At 40.2% G+C, this 19,960-nt stretch overlaps 1 protein-coding gene across 1 annotated transcript in view; it reads left to right on the forward strand.

Moving 5' to 3' along the window:
• The window catches only part of LOC124717201 (CLK4-associating serine/arginine rich protein), a 132,500-nt gene that overhangs the window by 81,303 nt on the left and 31,237 nt on the right, over positions 1-19,960 (forward strand). The window contains exons 10-12 of the mRNA XM_047243980.1: positions 2,178-2,246; positions 6,912-7,172; positions 16,318-16,428. Coding sequence (XP_047099936.1) covers positions 2,178-2,246; positions 6,912-7,172; positions 16,318-16,428 — 441 coding nt within the window. The remainder of the gene's footprint in view (positions 1-2,177; positions 2,247-6,911; positions 7,173-16,317; positions 16,429-19,960) is intronic.

Genomic DNA, 19,960 nt, shown 5'->3' on the forward strand with positions numbered 1-19,960 from the left:
CCCACTACTAACAAAACTGTAATTTTCCCAATTAATTGTTGGATTATTAAAGTCTCCACCAATGATTACTGTATAATTTAGGAACTTATGTATGAGTAAAATGTGGTTTTCCCCAAAGCTTTTGGTTACATTAGGAGATGAGTCTGGTGGGTGATAGAGGGACCCAATTATCATTTTATGCCCACCCCTGATACTGAATCAGTGGCTGCTGGAATAGCCTCTTCTTCATGTTAAATGAGGGCCCCAGGCACACACCGGGTGCACCTTGTGTCTTCCTGTCCCTTGCTGCCATTTCTCTAAGAGGTACCATCATTTACTGTACGTTTGAACTGCCGATGATTAATAGACCCCTACCCTTTTGCGATTGCATTCTCCGGAGACTGGACAAAATGGTTTTCTCCAAAACAGGTGACCCGACTCCCAATTGCTCAGTTTCAGCAAAAGGCAGTACCTCAAACTTGTTGCTTAGGGGAATCAGTACAATAACAAGAGTCCTCTCTGGTCCACTTCCACCTTGTGCAGGACACCTAGATCTACCATTGACACACCTCTCGCAGTGTAATGGATGGGTAATGACAGATCCTGTATTTCCTGCAGAGGAGACATGATCCACAGGAGAGGATAATACTTGAGGTACCTCTGATACAGTTATCAAAGGTGGACAACATGTGGGAGCTCTTCCAACACACCAGTTCAACAGCCAGTCATTTGACAGTAGTCAGGGAGATTTCCATCTGCTTACGAATGTCAACCAACTCATCACGCATTAGAGAACAGCAGTCACAGTGCAGCTGCATTTTTGCTGGTGCAATGTATTACAAGGCATTGAACAAATAACTCTTAATTAAGCTTGCTGATAATCTTTTAAGCTGATGAGCTAAAAAGTTGCTAATTCCGTATAAGAACTGAAGCAAGTACACAGAACGAGATTTCTATTAACGCATCACAAAAATCTATGGTAAAAATTACTAGTGCCCTAAAACATTTTGATATTAATCGTAGTTATTAGCAAACTCGAAAACAGAGTTAATTTATGATAAATGCAGATAATATATAGATCTACTACTCTTTAAGGGAAATTAGATGTAATGTTATATACTAGATCAGCAGTCGAGGGTCAAATGACCACTTGGTAGAACCACTTACAGTATTACTGTGTGACAGTGAATTGTACTGTTTTAAAGGAGTGACTAATATTTTGTCTGAGTTTGTGTGTAAATTAAAAACATAAAAGGATGTAGAAAAGTAATTTTAATCTGTTGCTATAAATTTGAACAGATCACCTACTGTTGCAACAGCAAATAAATTTACTGTTGTAACTTTGCACTAGTGCTCAAGAGTAAATGAAAACTTCAAAAACTGTGAACATCAAAGCTAAATTTTTTACTTCATTCCCATTATGTTAAATTCCTTCTCTTTTACTTAAAAAAAAAGCTGTTTTTGAAGGTATTTGTGAATGCTATGAAGATCTGAGCCCTGTTCTAATGTACAGGGTTTTTATAAATTAGTCATACAAAAATAACCTTTAACTGTGAAAATGATAAAAAAAACTTACAGAAATGTTTGAGACAGCAGTGAATGCAATATATCTTCAAGTTTTATTTACAAATTTTCAGTGTGGCTACTTTTTTTATAACACACAAATGTCTCATCTGTAATCAATATACTGCCATATCCTATGAGATACATAGCAAGTTTTGATGAAACAGTTGCACCAATGAATAACAGTTTGTCTTTAGGTGGTGGGTGCAATATTTTGTCCTGAATTGTCTCTGAACTGTAGTAGCAGATTTGGATTCGTGAAACCATAAACAACACTGTGCATGCTCTGCACTGTTATGTGTCACCATGATGACTGTTGAAATAACTCATGTGTGCGTGCCATCTAATGGTAATTTCAGAAATGAAATGTATCAGGCGGGAATAAAACTTGAAGATACACTGCATTCATCGTTATATCAAACCTTTCTATAAGTTACTTGTTGTTTTCACAATTCAGGATTACTTTTGTATAAGTAATTCATAAATACCCAGTATACTTGATATTCTGATTTCATTTGTAGTCTCATTTATTGTTTACATCTCTCAAGTGGTGGAAAAGTTAACGTTTTAAGGCTTCAAATACAGTTTATGAAAGAGCGGCATATGTACATTTTTGTGGTTCATTTATTTTACAGATCTCATTCTCGGGAACGAGATCGCGGCAGGAGGGGACGTTCACCCTACGGCAGTGACCGACATTCCAGGTTTGTTCTTAGAGTTCTCAGAGTAGCTTTCTATTATCTTTTTTGTTTCCTTTAATGTCATTCATAATGAATACTACAGTAGGGAAGACAGCCATTACAAAAGTAGTAATATTGGAGATCAGGAGCTCTCACAGAGAAAATCATATGAATACCCTCACATATACACTATGTGATCAAAAGTAGCTGGAAAGTCTAAAAAATATACAGTTTTCATATTAGTTACATTGTGCTGCCATCTGCTGCCAGGTACTCCATATCAGCGACCTCAGTAGTCATTAAGACATCGTGAGAGAGCAGAATGGGGTGCTCTGTGGAACTCACGGACTTTGATCGTGGTCAGGTAATTGGGTGTCACTTGCGTCATATGCCTGTGTGCTACATGACATTTCCACACTCGTTACCACCCATAGATCCACTATGTCTGATGTGATAGTGAAATTGAAACGTGAAGGAACACGTACAGCACAAAAGCGTACAGGCCGACCTCGTCTGTTGACTGATAGAGACTGCAGACAGTTGAAGAGGGTTGTAATGTGTAATAGGCAGACGTCTATCCAGACCATCACACAGGAATTCCAAACTGCATCAGGATCCACTGTAAGACAGTTAGGTGGGAGTTTAAAAAACTTGGATTTCATGACAAACTGCCTATTGGCTTCTGTATCGGGTTCTTTGGCCAATGTTCATCTAATGATTTTACTGACGTTTCGCCAGCATGAGTGGCTGGCATTGTCAAAGCTTCACCCTCCATTGCTGGTGGTGAACTGGAGCCGAGCTCGCGGCGGCAGGCTATATGTACCTGGCGCGCCAATGTCAGAGGGCTTCTCCTCGGTCATTTCCGGTGCAGTTCTCCTCTTGCTACCTGTGATGGTCGTTCGCTGCAGTACGGGAAGGCAGGATCTGTTTACCTTAAGGCTTTCCTCTTTCTTGTTGAAACTGTTAACAGCTTCTCTGAACAAGCACGTGTGATAGTGCCTCTCTACAGCCAGAACTTTTTTTATTACGTGGTCGGTCTCATTGAGTGTGTGCTCTTCCACAGCCGATTTCTCCATCTGCCCCAACCTGCAATGTCGCTTATGTTCTTTGATCCTGGTGTTTATGGATCGTCCATTCATTCCGACATAAACTTTTCGGTGTGTGCATGGTATACGGTATATTCCCGACATTGCAAGTGGCTCCCTTTTCTCCTTTGTCGATCTAAGACACTCTTTGATCTTCCTTGTCGGTTTGAAAATTGTCTTTACGCCATGTTTGCAGAATATATGGTGAATTCTGGTCAATTACAAACTTAATGTCGTCGGGCACTAATACCCCTCGCTTTATTTTCCCATATTAAGAAAACAGAATTACTGACAAACTTCAAAAATTCAAACTCCCAAATGGGATTTCCCTCAAAATACATATAATGAAAACAGTTGCCCAATAAGGGTGACTTAATGACACTTCGAGCTCAGATCCAGTTACATAACATGATAGAATCACTTACATAAAAAACTACAGCGGAAACACTGATCTTTAAAAATGAATGTTCACGTACTCAGACACGTTAATACAAGACTACCAGAAAGAGCTGCGCAAGGAACTCAGCAGATGCTGTACAATTTGAAGTTTAGCCAGTTGCCAGTGGCTAATATTTAAGGAAACAGGTTCATATAAGAACGGATTACATACAATATATATTTATATATCTACCAGCTTAACTTGTCTTGGTGGAAGGTAGATAAATATTTAACTTTGGAAGGTGGTATGTGAACAACTCCCGGTAGTGGCCAGGTTCTTAAACACTGCCAGGCTTAGACCTTGGATGACATACCACTCCCCGACAAGGCGCTGACACAATCAAAGGTTTTTGCACGAATCACAAAGACATTCCATTAACTCTGAAACATAGAAACACTCGGCAGAACCTTTGACTTGATATATGGGTAAGTGCGTAAAGGAACACATTACACTACTGACAAATTTGCAACTTTGACCTTAAGCATTTTCACATTGACAACTATATTAATAGAGTGCAGGCTTTGAAAATGCCAACATAAAATAATATGTTTACAAGGAACACAGAACACTAGTGAAACTTCTGAGAAAACTTTCAAATAACGGCCACCATTTAACTAGGCCAACTGAACTCTTCCACACCATCTTAAAGTTTGACTATGGAAGTCTCACCATAGTAATAAAATTTAACTGCCTCTGAGTGTGTCGGTCAACAAAACACAATTACAACCACTTACTTCATATCACGTACACAATACGAAGGGAGCGGGTTCCACAGCTTCTCCGCTTCACTTAAAATTTTGTTCCCAGGTAAGTCGCACAATTTGTATCTCCAAGCTGCCCATATCGCCAAAACGCCCGACCAATTTCACACCATCACAAATGACGGCCATCATGCTCGTTCGGCAGCCGTTGACACTCGTCTCCCAGCGAATCTCACGAGATCTCGAGGGTTACCCATCGAAGGCTAACAATACAATTGTTTCACCCACCAACCCGGAAGATAAAAGACACGTGAAAAGCAATGATAGCTTAGCTCAACCACAATCGATCTCAATGATACATGAACAAAATAACACTGGTGCCAGCTTGCCGCAGCTCAGTCACCACAATCTTTCTAAACTAGTTCCTAAAAAAATTTAGTCATTGTCTTGCTAAGTTATTACTGAAAAAATGCAATTATGACAGAGCAAGTTTAAGGAAACCTTGGGCAACGAACCTCAAATTATTTTAATTTTGCTACTCAAAATTTGTTGCTTTTTCTTCCTCACTTTTCAGTGGCGACTTAAAACTCTCCTTCTATTGGTCACATAGGACTGATATGTTACAGATCTATTCTAACAGTTTCGGCGACAAGAGAAGCGGTGCAAAACTGGATTGCGAACTTCACACTTCTCTTACTACAGTTGACTTGGTTGAAACGTTTAGCCGATCCCTTCTCTGGATATGTGGCTGTGTCAATATCCACAACTTCTTCTCCGAAGAAATAATGCTGGTTAGAGGAACTAAAAAATGCTCTCTCTCTCTCTCTCTCTCTCTCTCTCTCTCTCTCTCTCTCTCTCTCTCTCTGTCTCTCGAAATAAGCGTACAAGTGGTGGGTTTAATAACCACCAGAAATTCAAAAACAGGTCTTGCTTCTAGCAAGTGTAACACGAAGATTAAGTCAGAGTCTCTAGACACATCATGTTTCAATTGTCTATAACAATTACAATTATTCAACGACCATGGAATATTACATATTTACTCCTTGCACCCTCCTTACAGGTTCTATGGCACGAGCAGCTAACTCTTGTCGGCGTCGCTAGTCTGACGCAAATCCTGTCCTCCCACGACCAACGTCCATCCTGCATACACAGACATGTGTTGCGCAGTAAATAGGCTCTCTCTCACACTTATCTTTAAAACATCACGTGTTTGAGGTGGCAGAAGGTCGAGTGGTTCCAGAATTTACATGGAAATTCTTGACTCGCTGCACTATGTGCTGCAGAGGAAATGCATTGTGGTCGGCACTGCATCTGATCTTTTAAGGAGAGTGAAGTTTCTCTCTCTTCCTTTCATTAATGCTAACCATCCTCCCTCCCTACCATCAGCCAAGAAATACTTACCTTCCTGATCAAGTAATAAACACGGTTTGCCTCACTACCTCTTTTTGTGCAACATTTGGATAAATTGTATGTTCACCTAATGAAAAGCTGTCATTGGTCTAAAGACTGGTTTGAACACCACAATGACTTATTAAACTCGTTCTTATTGGAGGTGGAGTGCCCTTGCTTTCTTTTGACCTATGAAATGATTTACATGTGCAGTTGTAGGAGGACCAACTGTTTAATGTGGACACTGAACTGTGTTGCAGCTCGGCATTTTATATTTATGAACATAGCCAGCCGTGAAAGAATTGATAAGTGACAGATGCTAGAATGAACGGGGTTCAAAGACCAGACCTCTGTATCCATAGTCCGACACGTAATCAATGAGCCACCAAGAAACAAACGTCTTCCTCATGTTGAAATGTTTTACATTTAAGACGTATTTTGTTTTTTATATAAAAAGCTTTTTCAGTGGGCATTCCCAAAATATTACACTGAAAGGTTTTTTGAAACTCATTATTGAACTGTGTAATTGTAGTAGGAAAAGTTCTGATAGAATGTAAAGGAGCATTGTGCGTCCAATATGCACTGTAGGTGTGTGTGTGTGTGTATTTGTACTATAACTAGAGAAATGATTTATTCCGAAAGCTAGCAAGTTTTCTTTCTTTTTTGCGTGTCTCTGTCGATGACTCAGTGCTTCTGCTTTGCTCGTGAATTATTTATTGTGCTCTTTTGAGTTTATCATTGAGGTGGTTGTGAAATTGAAAGTCAATAATTGAAAGTTATGTTGACCATATGGGTTCATGTTTAGCAGAACCGTAATCCTTTATTAGAACAACAGCTTTATATCCTGACAAAATGATTTTACATTAATATCTTGAGAATGTAATAACATTTGTTACATGCTCTCTAACAAAATTATAACTTCTTAGAATTATGACCTATTCTTAAGCAGTAATCACACTTTGCTTACAGATATATCACTGTAAAATATATGTTAATTGCAATTGAGCATAACCTATCAAAGATGGTATCATTAAACATTGTCTTCATTGTTGTTCACCTCGGTCTCCCTTTTCAGATCGAGGCGAACTCACCGCAGCTCGAGCAGTGATCGATCTCCCCCACCGTCGGGGCGCCACCAGGTGGGCGGCTTCAGTGCGACTGATGGCTCTAAAAACAACGGTCAGCAACAACAGTTACCACAAGGCCATCCTGTCATCAACAACCAGCCACCAGCAGCTAACAGTACTGCAGTGCCGGCCACAGCTGGTGGTTCACAGACGCCTCGCAGGTCGACTTCCCCCACTGTTGCCAAACCACCTCCGCCACCTATTCGTAGGTAAGATGATGTGTAATAGACTCTTACAATGTGTTCTTTTCAGGACTTCCCTTATGCTTAAGGCTGCTTGTCCATTGGGCACTATAAGAATCTGGGATTTTCCACTGTAAGCAATTTCGCACAGCTGTCAGTTTGTGACCAGTATCTGTAGGCAGGTGATTGTAACATTACAGCGAGTGGATGCTGTGGGTACAGGTTACTTTTTTGACACTCCGTATCTGATGAAGTGTGTCGTGTAAATTGGTAAAAGAAAATGGAAGTAGTAGCTAAAGGAAATTGATGGGAGAAGCCTATCATCTTTGTGAGGATTTGGAGAGCAGCCTCCAGAAGTTCTTTGATTATTGCTGTATGCATCTGCAGAAGATGCACTAAACTTTTTTCCAGAGTAGAAGCAGGCATTGCAAAAACATCTAATTTAAGTGGAATGTTAACAAAGGTGCTTATTATTTTGTGGAATGAAGCATATGCTCTTAAAACGTACATGATGGCCATATCTTGATTCACAACTTGGGCCATCAGAAACAATATTTCAAACAATGGAAAATCCAGGATGTAATGTTAACAACATGAGAGAAGGAAAGTTGCTACTCACATATTGCGGAGATGCTGAGCCGCAATAGGCACAATAAAAAGATTCACACGATCATAGCTCTCGGCCATTAAAGCCTTTGTCAGCAGTAGACACACACACACACACACACACACACACACACACACACATGCCAGTGCATGATGGGAGTGGCGACTGGGTGGGGGTAAGGAGGAGGCTGGGGCGGGGAGGAGGAGGGATAGTATGGTGGGAGTGGCAGACAGTGAAGTGTTGCAGTTTAGACGGAGGGTAGGAGAGAAGGTGCGGAGGGGGAAGTGGGGTAATTAGCGGAAAGGAGAGAAATAAAAATAAAAGAAATTAAAAGACTGGGTGTGGCGGTGAAATGACGGCTGTTTAGTGCTGGAATGGAAACAGGGAGGGGGCTGGATGGGTGAGGACAGTGACTAACGAAGGTTAAAGCCAGGGGGTTTACGGGAACGTAGGATGTATTGCAGGGAAAGTTCCCACCTGCGCAATTCATAAAAGCTGGTGTCGGTGGGTAGGATTCATATGGCACAGGCTGTGAAGCAGTCATTGAGATGAGGGGAATCATGTTTGGCAGTGTGTTCAGCTACAAGGTGCTCCACTTGTTTTTTAGCCACAGTTTGTCGTTGGCCGTTCATGCGGACAGAAAGCTTGTTGTTTGTCACGCCTGCATAGAATACAGCACAATGGTTGTAGCTTAGCTTTTAGATCACATGACTGGTTTCACAGGTAGCCCTGCCTCTGATGTGATAGGTAATGTTAGTGACCGGACTGGAGTAGATGGTGGTAGGAGAACGTATGGGCTAGGTCTTGCATCTAGGTCTATTACAGTGGTATGAGAGCAGGGGTTGTGTAAGGATGGACGAGTGTATTGTGTAGGTTCGTTGGACGGTGGAACACCACGGTAGGAGGGGTGGGAAGGATAGTGGGTAGGACATTTCTCATTTCAGGGCACATCGAGAGGTAATCGAAACCCTGGCGGAGAATGTAATTCAGTTGCTCCAGTCCCGGATGGTACTGAGTTACGAGGGGAATGCTCCTCTGTGGCTGGACTGTGGGACTTTGGGAGGTGGTGGGAGACTGGAAGGATAAGGCATGGGAGATTTGTTTTTATACAAGGATGGGAGGGTAATTACGGTCAGTGAAGGCTTCAGTGAGACCCTCGGTATATTTAGAGAGGGACTGCTCATCACTGCAGATGCGATGACCGCGGGTGGCTAGGCTGTACGGAAGGGACTTCTTGGTATGAAACGAGTGGAAGCTTTCGAAGTGGAGGTATTGCTGGTGGTTAGTAGGTTGGATATGGACGGAGGTACTGATTTAGCCATCTCTGAGGCGGAGGTCAACATCTAGGAAGGTGGCTTGTTGGGTTGAGTACGACCAGGTGAAGCAAATGGGGGAGAAGTTGTTGAGGTTTTGAAGGGAGGAATGTGAATAAGGTGTCCTCACCTTCAATCCAGATAGCAAAGATGTCATCAATGAATCTGAACCAGGTGAGGGGTTTAGGATTCTGGGTTTTTAGGAAGGATTCTTGTAGATGTCCCATGAATAGGTTAGCATACGGTGGCGCCATGCGGGTGCCCATAGTCGTACCACGGGTTTGTTTGTAGGTAATGCCTTCAAAGCAGAAGTAATTATGGGTAAGGATATAGTTGGTCATGGAGGCTAGGAAGGAGGTTGTTGGTTTTGTAACGCTACGCTACTGCGCACGATACTTATTAAAGCCTGTACTATGGTAAGTTGACGGGCTTCACCTTATAAGGAAGGATTTTGGTATATATGTTGACCGCGTGTACCTGAATGGAGGCAAAATCAGACTTCCACCCACTCAGTAACAACAATGATACGTCAAGCAAGTCTGATGTGCAACTACACGTTAGGACGGACAAGAAACGACACAGCAGATGCTACCAAATTGTTAATAATACGGTCGCCAGCCTAATTAGGCATTAACTGAGTTTCTTCCCTGTACAAGTTGCTGTACTTTCATACAAAACAACACGTAATAACACTGCATAATATGGTAACTTTTAGAACCAGAAAATCTACTGAACTAATAATTTCACTTTCTGTACTAATATGGACGAGCCATAAATACACAACAATACACTATAATGTTTACTACAAACTTCGTACTGTCTATTGATCTGATTAAATTCGGGCATAGGTTACCCTAGCAATAGCACTTTCGAAACACACATACAATGTCAATTTTGAAAAGGGTAAAACACTGATAAATTTAGGTTTTATATTGACTTTAACTTTGCTGGTCAAATCAGTTCAGTTCACTTCAGAATTCAAATGAATAGAAAAGAAAAAAAGGGGGGGGGGGGGGGAGACCCTGAAACTGTTATGTTTACTGTATTGAAAATATTGATTAAAGGATTCATTAAGCACTCAAGATTTCCAATAGGTGAGTTACTACTCTTTTTAGCTTATTTCCTGCTCATTTAATTACCATTTTATCTACCTCAAATAATTAAACTTCATTACTAAACCAATTTCAACATTATCTTCCAACTTTGCCGGACATATATATTCATTAACAACAAAGTTCTTTAAACATCATTCTAACATAGATAGGTCTGCAGGTAAGTATTATTAACATAAACTTTAAATCTTCATTTCGAGACACTCGGATTGCACAACATGTGGAAAGGATCCTGTCTAGGTTAGTGATGAGGATAATTAAATGATAGGACAGTTCTGGTAAAAGTTTAGTTGTTATTGAACAGTAAGGAACAAAAGTAACACTGGTCCACACGAATACAGTACTAAAAGATTCAACCTGTTCGTATCAATGCGGCGGTTGGCAGGCGGTGAGATGGCAAGGCGCAGAGCACACATACAATCACAGCTATGGCTCTTGATGTATCAGCACTTTACTTCTTCATAGCGTCACAATATTTTTCCATTTAGTGCCTATGTAATTTTGCCATGCTGTATAGTCGTCGGAAACGGCACATCCGAGGCTCAATGAAACTACGTCTTCCAGGAGAGCCTCCTCGATCTAGAACGTGTTACTTAGACCGATACCCAACTCCAACTACTACTGCTGAGCCCGTTATGCCGTGCCGCGCCCGTGTGCATTTTCCCGCGCTCACCTGCCATCCACCTTTTACCGCTCCCCTACAGACAGGGTATTCACCAAAGGTTTTGCATTCTACATATCCTAATACATTGCCTACGTATGGACCAGGCGCACAATTACAACCTTAACATCTTACAACAGTTTCAACATTTCTTACATTTCCATTTTGTTATAATATTGCTTGCAATTTGACATAAACATTAATATTCACATCGAAAATTGTTTACAGTTTCTTTAACATAATGACATGAAAAGAAATGAAATGAGAACATCGCTTACACTAATTTATCGAAAATCAGAAGAAATTTTTTTTATATGTACAGTTGTTGTTGTTACAGTTTGGAATTCATAGGGTGTCTAGAAAGGTAGTGGTCGATAGCAGTAAGGCCGTGGGCATTAGGAATGTTAGTGTACAGGGAGGTGGCATCAATAGTGACGAGCAGGGCACTGTGTGGTAAAGGGAGAGGAACTGTGGAGAGACGGTTGAGGAAATGGTTGGTATCTTTTATATAGGAGGATAGGTTCCGGGTAATAGGTTGAACGTGTTGGTCTACGAGAGCAGAGATTCTCTCAGTGGGGGCACAGTAACCGACCACAAATGGGGCGCCCTGGGTGGTTGGGTTTATGGACTTTAGGAAGCATGTAGAAGATGGGAGTGCGGGGACTGGTAGGGGTAAGTAGAGAGATGGACTCTGGGGAGAGGTTCTGGGATGGGCCTAAGGATTTGAGTAGTCACTGGAGATCCTGCTGGATTGCTGGAATGGGATCACTGTGGCATGGTTTGTAGGTGGAAGTATCTGACAGCTGACGGAGTCCTTCTGCCATGTAATCCTTGCGGTTGAAACCTACGGTGGTGGAGCCTTTGTTTTTGATCAATTTCATTATTAAGTACTGAAAGAGCATTCTGCACTATTGACATACACACACTAAAAAAGCAACTACATACTTACCATTTATGATATCCATTTCCTCTTAAACTCTAACCTGTAGTTTTCATAGAATATCACAAGAGTGATACAGATTGTCTTTCATATTCCAGAAGAATGTTTTTGCGCATACTGTGCTATTTTTTGGTTTTGTGCGTACTGTGCTGCTCAGTTTTTTCTGATTTACAGAGATAATGATTCTGATTGTAGCAGTGTGTTGTGGCAGCTATCCTCCTGCATAATGAAGGTTAAATTTATTTACATGTTATTCAAAATTGCCTCTAATCCTGAGTGATACTGTTCTTCCAAAGTGTATGTTAGTTTTACAATTTTACTCAGGGGAACCACCACGATAAATGGCATAGATAATTAAGTTACCAGTTAAAAGCCATAAGAGAGGCCGTAGACTTTTTTTATCTGATGGTATCAGAAATTTTGCACCACTGACAAGACAATTGAATTAAAAATAACATTCCAAAAGAGTAAATGTTCAGCTTATGAGAAGGCCACTCAGCAATTGGAATTATATATTTTTTAATATTTATTGTATGTGAAGTCCAGAACTGAAATATCAGTATTCCAAAGCAATTAGGTGCACCTCTTAAAAATTCTTGAGAAAATCAGTTTCAAGTTTTCTGAGAAACTTTAATTAATTAAAATTGGGGCACTTTTCATTGAGGGCCGCATGGCTTATCTGATAGCTTTGGTGAATAGTACTTGGATAATCAGTATATCACTGGTTCGAATCTCACTATGCTCTTTTTATTGCATTTTATTTCAGTTTGAATGTCTACATCTTAAATATAAAATTCATCGAATATATGCGAATTAATTCTTATCTAATCATCATTTTTTTATGAAAAAGGCATGCCATCTTGTTTCTGATTACATATCATACGCAAAATTCAGATTTTTGTAACGAGTATAAATTCTTAAGTTCTGATGTTTTGCAAAGGACTATTAATAAATCTGTAACTTTTTTAATATTTAAACAATCTTTGTTAACACTCTTATAAAGTAATGATAATTAAAAATTTAAATTTGCAGTATGTGTGAATGTAATTAAAAATAACAGGACATTATTTTCTTCATAAAAATGATCATCAAATGTGTGTTAATTAGCATATATTTGCTGAATTTTATAGTTGAATGATGAAGGCATTCAAATTGAATGGAAGAGGTGGGAGGGAAGAATGTAGTGAGATTTGAACCAGTGATCCACTGATTATCCAGTTAACTATTAACCAACACTACTGAAGGAGCCACAATGCCAATCCTGCAAACTGCCTTAACTTAAGAGAGTTAAAGTTCCTCGAAAATTTTCAAAGTTGATGTTCCTGAGAATTTTTGTGACTTGCACTGAACTGCTTTGGGTGATTGATAACTGAGTTTGGAACTTTGTGTACCACAAATACTGAATATTACAAAAATTCTGTTGCTGGATAATCTACTTTTTAGCTTCACACAGCAGTTTAGGAACTGCACACTATGCAAATCTATTTAAAATAAATGAACACACTTTCATGTAAATTGAGTCCGTAAAATAAACAATTGATCACTGAATTGAAAACATTCATTATTCACTTTGCCTTTTGTCATGTAACTGTAGCCAACTGTGGGTGTGGCTACAGTTGCCTGAGACTGCAGTCATATTCATGTGAGTTGTGTGTGTGTGTGTGTGTGTGTGTGTGTGTGTGTGTGTGTGTGTGTGTGTGTGTGTGGAGGGGGGGAGGTGTTCTATTTTTGACAAAAGCCTTATGGGCTGACAATTTTATTTGTGGCAGTCTCTTTGTTGTGCCTCTCTGCGACTCAGCATCTCCGCTACATGGTGAGTGGCAACTTTCCTTTTCATAATATTGCAACATTCCATCCTGGATTTTCCACTGTTTGAAATTTAGAAATTAAGTTACCATACTTTTTCATGTATGAGGTGTTCTTCCTCTTCTCACAATTTAGTTAAAAACTTGATGTGCTCATGATGTATAATGAGTGTTCAGGATTTATTTGGTTTGCATATATGAGCATTGGTCATTGATTAAAAAACCATGGCAGGCTATTCTGTATTTAAACTTGTGAAACCATGGGCAATGTTGTGAATGTTGTGCAGTTTTAGCACTAACTATTAATAGTATAAAACTTGTTTGAGATCATGTTCCCAAATGGCGCATTAAAAATTTGTGTGTGTGTTTGTTATCTCCCCCCCCCCCCCTCCCCCCCCTCCTCCTCCTCTCTCTCTCTCTCTCTCTCTCTCTCTCTCTCTCTCTCTCATCAGCTGGTCACTTTATTTGCAGATGTTCACAGGAACCTGTACTCAGCAACAGTGTAAGATTCATATTATCCCTTACATTTGTTAAATTAATTGATAGAAAGTCTGGGTTGGAATATCAACAGTTACAAATCACTGTAAAGATGACATGTTGATTTGCAGACGGGTACAGCGAAAAGACTGTTTCACACATATCTTTTGGCCAAAACCTTCTTCAGAGAAAAAAAAAATGAAAAGAAAAAAGAAATTGCACAAGCAGGCATACATGACAACTATCTCCAGCCACTTAGCTAAAATGGGTACCTGAGTTCCTGCTTGTATGAATGTGTGTGTTTCACATTTTAAATTGAAATTTTAAGGGGAATAAAGAAATGTGTGTAACTGGTCCACTACAGTGTGTACTAGTGACAAGTGACTCCAAGCAACTAATCCCATTCTAGGCAGATCAGTCGCTAGTAGTTGCATGAATTAGTTGATTGTAGTGGACACTTTTCCACAGCATTGTTTGTCCTGGACTCCTAATCGCTTGTTCTCACAGTCCTGCGCAGTCAGTTGCAGTGGACGACCAGCCTATATCTTTGATCTAGTGTAATGCCAGAAGGCCTCTACAAGAATCGATGTGATGGAAGTGAATGTTGCTGAGGCATTTGCAACACGATCTACAAGGGGCACTTGCAAAGCTTGTACCTTTGTGGGAAGGGGGGGGGGGGAGGGGTGAATAGAAGTATCAACCTTTGTTTATTTATTAGGCATAATCTAAATAACATCCCTCCAAGTTTTCACTTTTTTCCCCATCACTGAGTACACCTGTCATAGAATTTCTCTGTTTGATTTTGGAAAAAACTTTTCTACCACAACCATCAGCATATAATTACTGACGATATGTCCACACTACAATGTCTTCTGATTTCGAAAGAAGGAGAAATAATAATTGGGTGCCAGATCTGATTAATGATCCAGGTATGGTGAGATATTGTAGCATGGGCACGAACAAAAAGCCCTAGTTCCTTGAGCGGTATGAATGAATGCATTGTCGAACAGGAGTCGGACACCTTAAACTGTCCTCCTTTTCTTCACTTCTTCTGCTTGATTGCACGCTGCAGATTGGTCTCAAAGTTGTGGAAATATTGCACCATAATTGTGTGTCCCTTTCTTGTAGTCTGTGTGGATGACTTCTTGTAATGGCTCTAAGTCGGATCCCATAACCTTCTCAGACTGTGCTTTCTGTGGTGGAGGGGAATCTATTCTTCCAACGTGTACTCTGTTGTGTCATAGTGGTGGACTTGACATGCAGCCATTGCATCAGATGGGTGGAAAATGCATACTGGTATTCTTTGTCCGTCCACATCATTAACATTTTCTCAACATGTCACGTAATGCTTCCTTTGGATGAGTGTTAACCAGAGGGGGATCTGTATGCGGTTTGTTGTGCAGGATCTTGTACATTGATCCTATGCCAATAACAAGCTCTCGTATAATTGTTTGAGGGTACAGCTATCGGACAAATCGTAGCTTCTACGTTTCCAGTGATCCTCATTTCCTCTATCAGAGACAGTCTGCTGCTTCGTGGCATGTGTTCCAGATCTGTGTGATCATATTGAAACGACCCTGTTCACTTCTTTCAGTCTCATATCCTGGCTCATTTTCCCCATATTCTATCACCATTTCATCCTGTGCTGATTTCCCTTTCAAATGCAGACGTAGGATCACTGTACATGGGCTCATGTTTACTCACCACAGCAACCATCTTGCTTCTTTTTGGTCCAGCGACATAGCCAAGTGATGCAATTCTGAAAGAATTTCCAAGGACAACCAAAAAACTAACTGCATTTCCAGTGCATATGCACACTTTCAAAACCTCATCCCCTTTGAGCAGTGATATAATGGTTAGGCACTTATGGCAACGAAGGCAGTTTGCCTTCCGTGCTGAGTAGCATCTCTCAGCCCTGGACGAGATATGCTCGACTGGAGTAAACTGGGGGAGGGGTGTTCGATGCAAATGCGTGCCTTCCTGTTGGCCCACATCTTCTCATTAGCACTCATTAAATGTGGATAAAAGACTAATCTTATCCTTGGTGGTAGATGAAATAGATGTGCTCAACTAGGATTGAACATCGATTTTTATCTTTCACATTACTTTCGCTCATTTTGGTGCAGAACGTGTCTTTACTTTGGGGACATAGTTGCTGTATCGAACTTTTGACCTTTTTGTTTTAGTATTTTAGCAGAGTGGATTTTCAGATTTGACAAATATAGCTATTTTTATGAAATATGTTGTTTATGTGCAGGTATTATGGAAGAAGAGGAAAGTCCTCTTCATCTGAATTGGAAGATTCTGAAACTGAAGAGAAGAAGGAACCATCTCCACCAAAAGTTGTGAAACCAGTGCCACCTCCCAAGTATGTTAACAGTAATATTCATTGTATCTGTTTATGAGATGTTCATAATTGTGTGTAGCTAAGGTAATGCTTTAATTAAGATATTAAAAAATAATCACTAGTGAATCAGTATTGAACAGAAGAATTTGCCAACTAGAGCTTCAACAATAAACTACCAAGGGTGGGTAATAGCATGCAGTTGCAGTAATTTGTTTCTTGCTTACATTGTTTTGCTCACCCAGTCTTCAAAACTTAATATATATTTTAATTTTATCCTTTGTTTGCAGTGTTTCTTCCCTAACTGTGTTACTTTCGTAATAATAAAGAACAACCACCTTCAGCCACAAATCATGATTGTATTAAAATGAATGATACATTTCGAGCCCTGGGCACTCATCTTCAGATGCTTTGACAGTCTACATCAACTTTCCATTTCGTTTCATTCTGGGCCTCGCAAGAGCACATTTTCATATTACAAAAATGCCACATTATGAAATAAAAGTTTATAAAACTATGGTAACTATGATAAATCGTAAAGTAACTTACTATTCCTAGTAGTAGGAGTATGTTTCTGGAGAATGTTTATGTACAAATACACACTTTCTGTTACACGGCTCATGTGCAGAAATATTTTGAAACAGCGCGTTTTTGAACACATTTCAAAACAAGTCAAAGAATTTTGACTGTGAAGATGTTGCATTTGTACAAATACAAAGATGTTACTTACAAGGTGATACTTCATTATTTACATAGATGTCCTTGTTAGTACAAATGTTTGTGAATGTGATAAATGTGCCGGTGTTTTATGAAATGGTTTCATTATTAAGTACTCGATCTGTGGGAAAAATAAACTTTCAAAATTACTGAAAAAAGCATGACTGCTAAACTCTTTTCATTCAACAAGTTTTTGAAGCTTTTTCTTTATGTAACATTATTTCTAATTGGTCTAGCAGATCAAGCATTTTACCTTTGTTTTCTGTATGGTGTACAGTTAAGCTGTTTTGGTGTCACTTAGTCTGTGTCTGTTAAGGTACATGTGGTTAGCTATTGCAGACTTCTCAAAGTGGTTAAGGGGCGTTGGAACACACTATCCCGACAATGTCAAATTTAATGACTGGGCTTCCCTGTATTTCAGGAACCACTGTAGCCATTGACATGAAACTTTTACAGGACATTAAACGGTATGTCCGAAGTCTACTTAACTGCAATAATTGCATTTCAGCCACTGCTTACGGGTGTGGTGGGTGGAGGGGGTGTGGTAGTGGTGGTAGGCAGAGAGAAGGGTTGGGGAGAAGAAGAGTTGGGGATGGGTGGTTGGTTAGAATTTCCAGTTTATGGGCAAGGAATGTATGAGGGAGCTGTGGCAGGTGCACAGGCTAGGAATATAATACATGGTTGTCAGTGGCAGTGGAAAGCAGCACACACACTGGAGGTGACACGGGGAAGACAAACTGTTGGGTGGAGTATGTGGCGGCTGTGGATTACCAAAGATTTAGGCCAGGACTATTATGGAAACAAAGAATGTGTTGTGAGGACAGCTCACATCTGCATAGGTTAGAAAAGCTGCTGGTGTAAGGGAGGAAATGGATGATCTGGTTTGTGAAGCTGCCATTTTCTCATACGAATAAAACAGAGAACATTCACCAGAGAGGATTCTCAGAGCAAAAGAACATTCTGTGAGAAAGTTTTCCGAACACGTATCGTCTTACATCTCATTCAGATTGCTCAAACTATCAAATTATTTAGTATACAGATGTAGAACTGGTATCAACATGTTCTGGATGAGTTGCACTATGTTTTAGTTTTAGTTTTGTAATGACAACGGTATACAGACAGTTCACATAAATGCATTTTCTGACGATGTTACCAAGTTTTTGACACGTGGGAAATTCTTTGTTATTGAAGTTAGGTGTGCGCAATATGAGAGTGAAATCTTAAGGATACATCACATTCTCACTTTCTCCAGACCAGAACTCTGTCAGAGTTTTTTTTTAACACGGAAAAATTTTGGTTAAATATAATGTGTAATGGTCTGCTCACGCATCAAGTACTTAAGTGATTGCCTGTGCAGTTCTATTAGTAGAAACAGATTGCTAAGGTTGTAATAAATCAGTTAATACATTTTTTGGTCCACCTATTTATTTCTAATGTAACAAAATGTAAGATTTATGATATGAGAAAATATGATGATGGGCATCTGAAAATGTCAATTACACTGTTGTCTGGAGTATACCTAAGTGTTCTCCTACACCAGACTGAAAACCTGAATCTTCTAAATAATGCAAACGTGTTTTCATTTTTGCCTCGTTTGAATCATATCCCTCTCTTCTTTCGTGGTTTTCAGGAAGGGAGTTCCCCAGCTAAATCATGTTTTTATTGTTAAGCCAGTCTAAACTTCTGTAGTTTCTCTCTTCAGTATTTTTTCTGGCTGACGTGTATCTTGTTTTGCCTTCTGAGCAACACAACTGTGCTATTTTTACTGGAAAAAAAAAAATCTGTAAAACTTAACGCCAATAGAACTTGTTAGCTAAAAGTTTGCTACAGAGCTCAGTTCAGAAAATGGAGACTGTTCTCCATTTGTGAGAAACTTCCCTGGAGTTATTTGTACAAAATTGGATAATTTAGTTGCAAAATTGGATAATTTTGTTGCATTGAGCTACTTCCCCCACTCTTTTTTTTCTCAAGCTTTGAACATTCTCACGTGAAATATATTCTCCCACTCACTCCATTCATTCGAATCTGAGAATGTTCTCCGAAATTCTGAGAATAAAGTACATCCTCCATTTTATTCGTTGACCCATTGAAATTGAGCATATTTGCTCAGCTGCATGTCGTGTCACTGGGTGGTCAACTTTGTTCTTGACAACAATTTGTTGGTGGCTATTAATCCTGACGGACAGCTGGTCGGTGGCCGTGCCGACATAAAAAACTGTGCAGTGTTTCCGGCAGATTTGGTATATGACATTGTTGCTTTCACTGGTGGCCTGGCCTCCTGTCTCTCCTAAAGTGGTGTCCTGTTCCCCACCCAACCTGTGTAACAGCTTAGTCTATCCCTATGCCACTCCCCGTCCCATGTTACAGATATCATTTTGCTGTGGAAGACCACAGTACATGACCTGCCCAATCCACCACCCAGCATTTCCTCCTCCAGTTTCATCACAGATCTGTTCCACTCCAGAAGCCTGGCCACATGTGAAAGCAGCCATTTCATATACCTGCTCTGCTGCAATCATTGCACAGCTTTTTATGTCAACGTGACTGCCGACCAGCTGTCTAACAGGATTAATGGCCACTATCAAACTGTTGCCGAGAACAGAATTGACCAGCTGGTGCCACAACATGCAGCAGAGCACAGCGTGCATAATTTCAGTGGCCGGGCTACCTGGATCCTGCCCTCCACCACAGGCTTCTCTGAACTATGCAGATGGGAGTAGTCCCTGCAACACGTTCTTTGCTCCCACAATCGCCCAGGCCTTAATCTCTTTTAACCCTCTGTCTCAACACCCTCCTTCCAACAGTGTCCCGTCCCTCCATCCTGTCACCACCACCTAAA

This window comes from Schistocerca piceifrons, chromosome 9, assembly GCF_021461385.2.
Source record: "Schistocerca piceifrons isolate TAMUIC-IGC-003096 chromosome 9, iqSchPice1.1, whole genome shotgun sequence".
In the NCBI taxonomy this organism is placed as follows: domain Eukaryota; kingdom Metazoa; phylum Arthropoda; class Insecta; order Orthoptera; family Acrididae; genus Schistocerca; species Schistocerca piceifrons.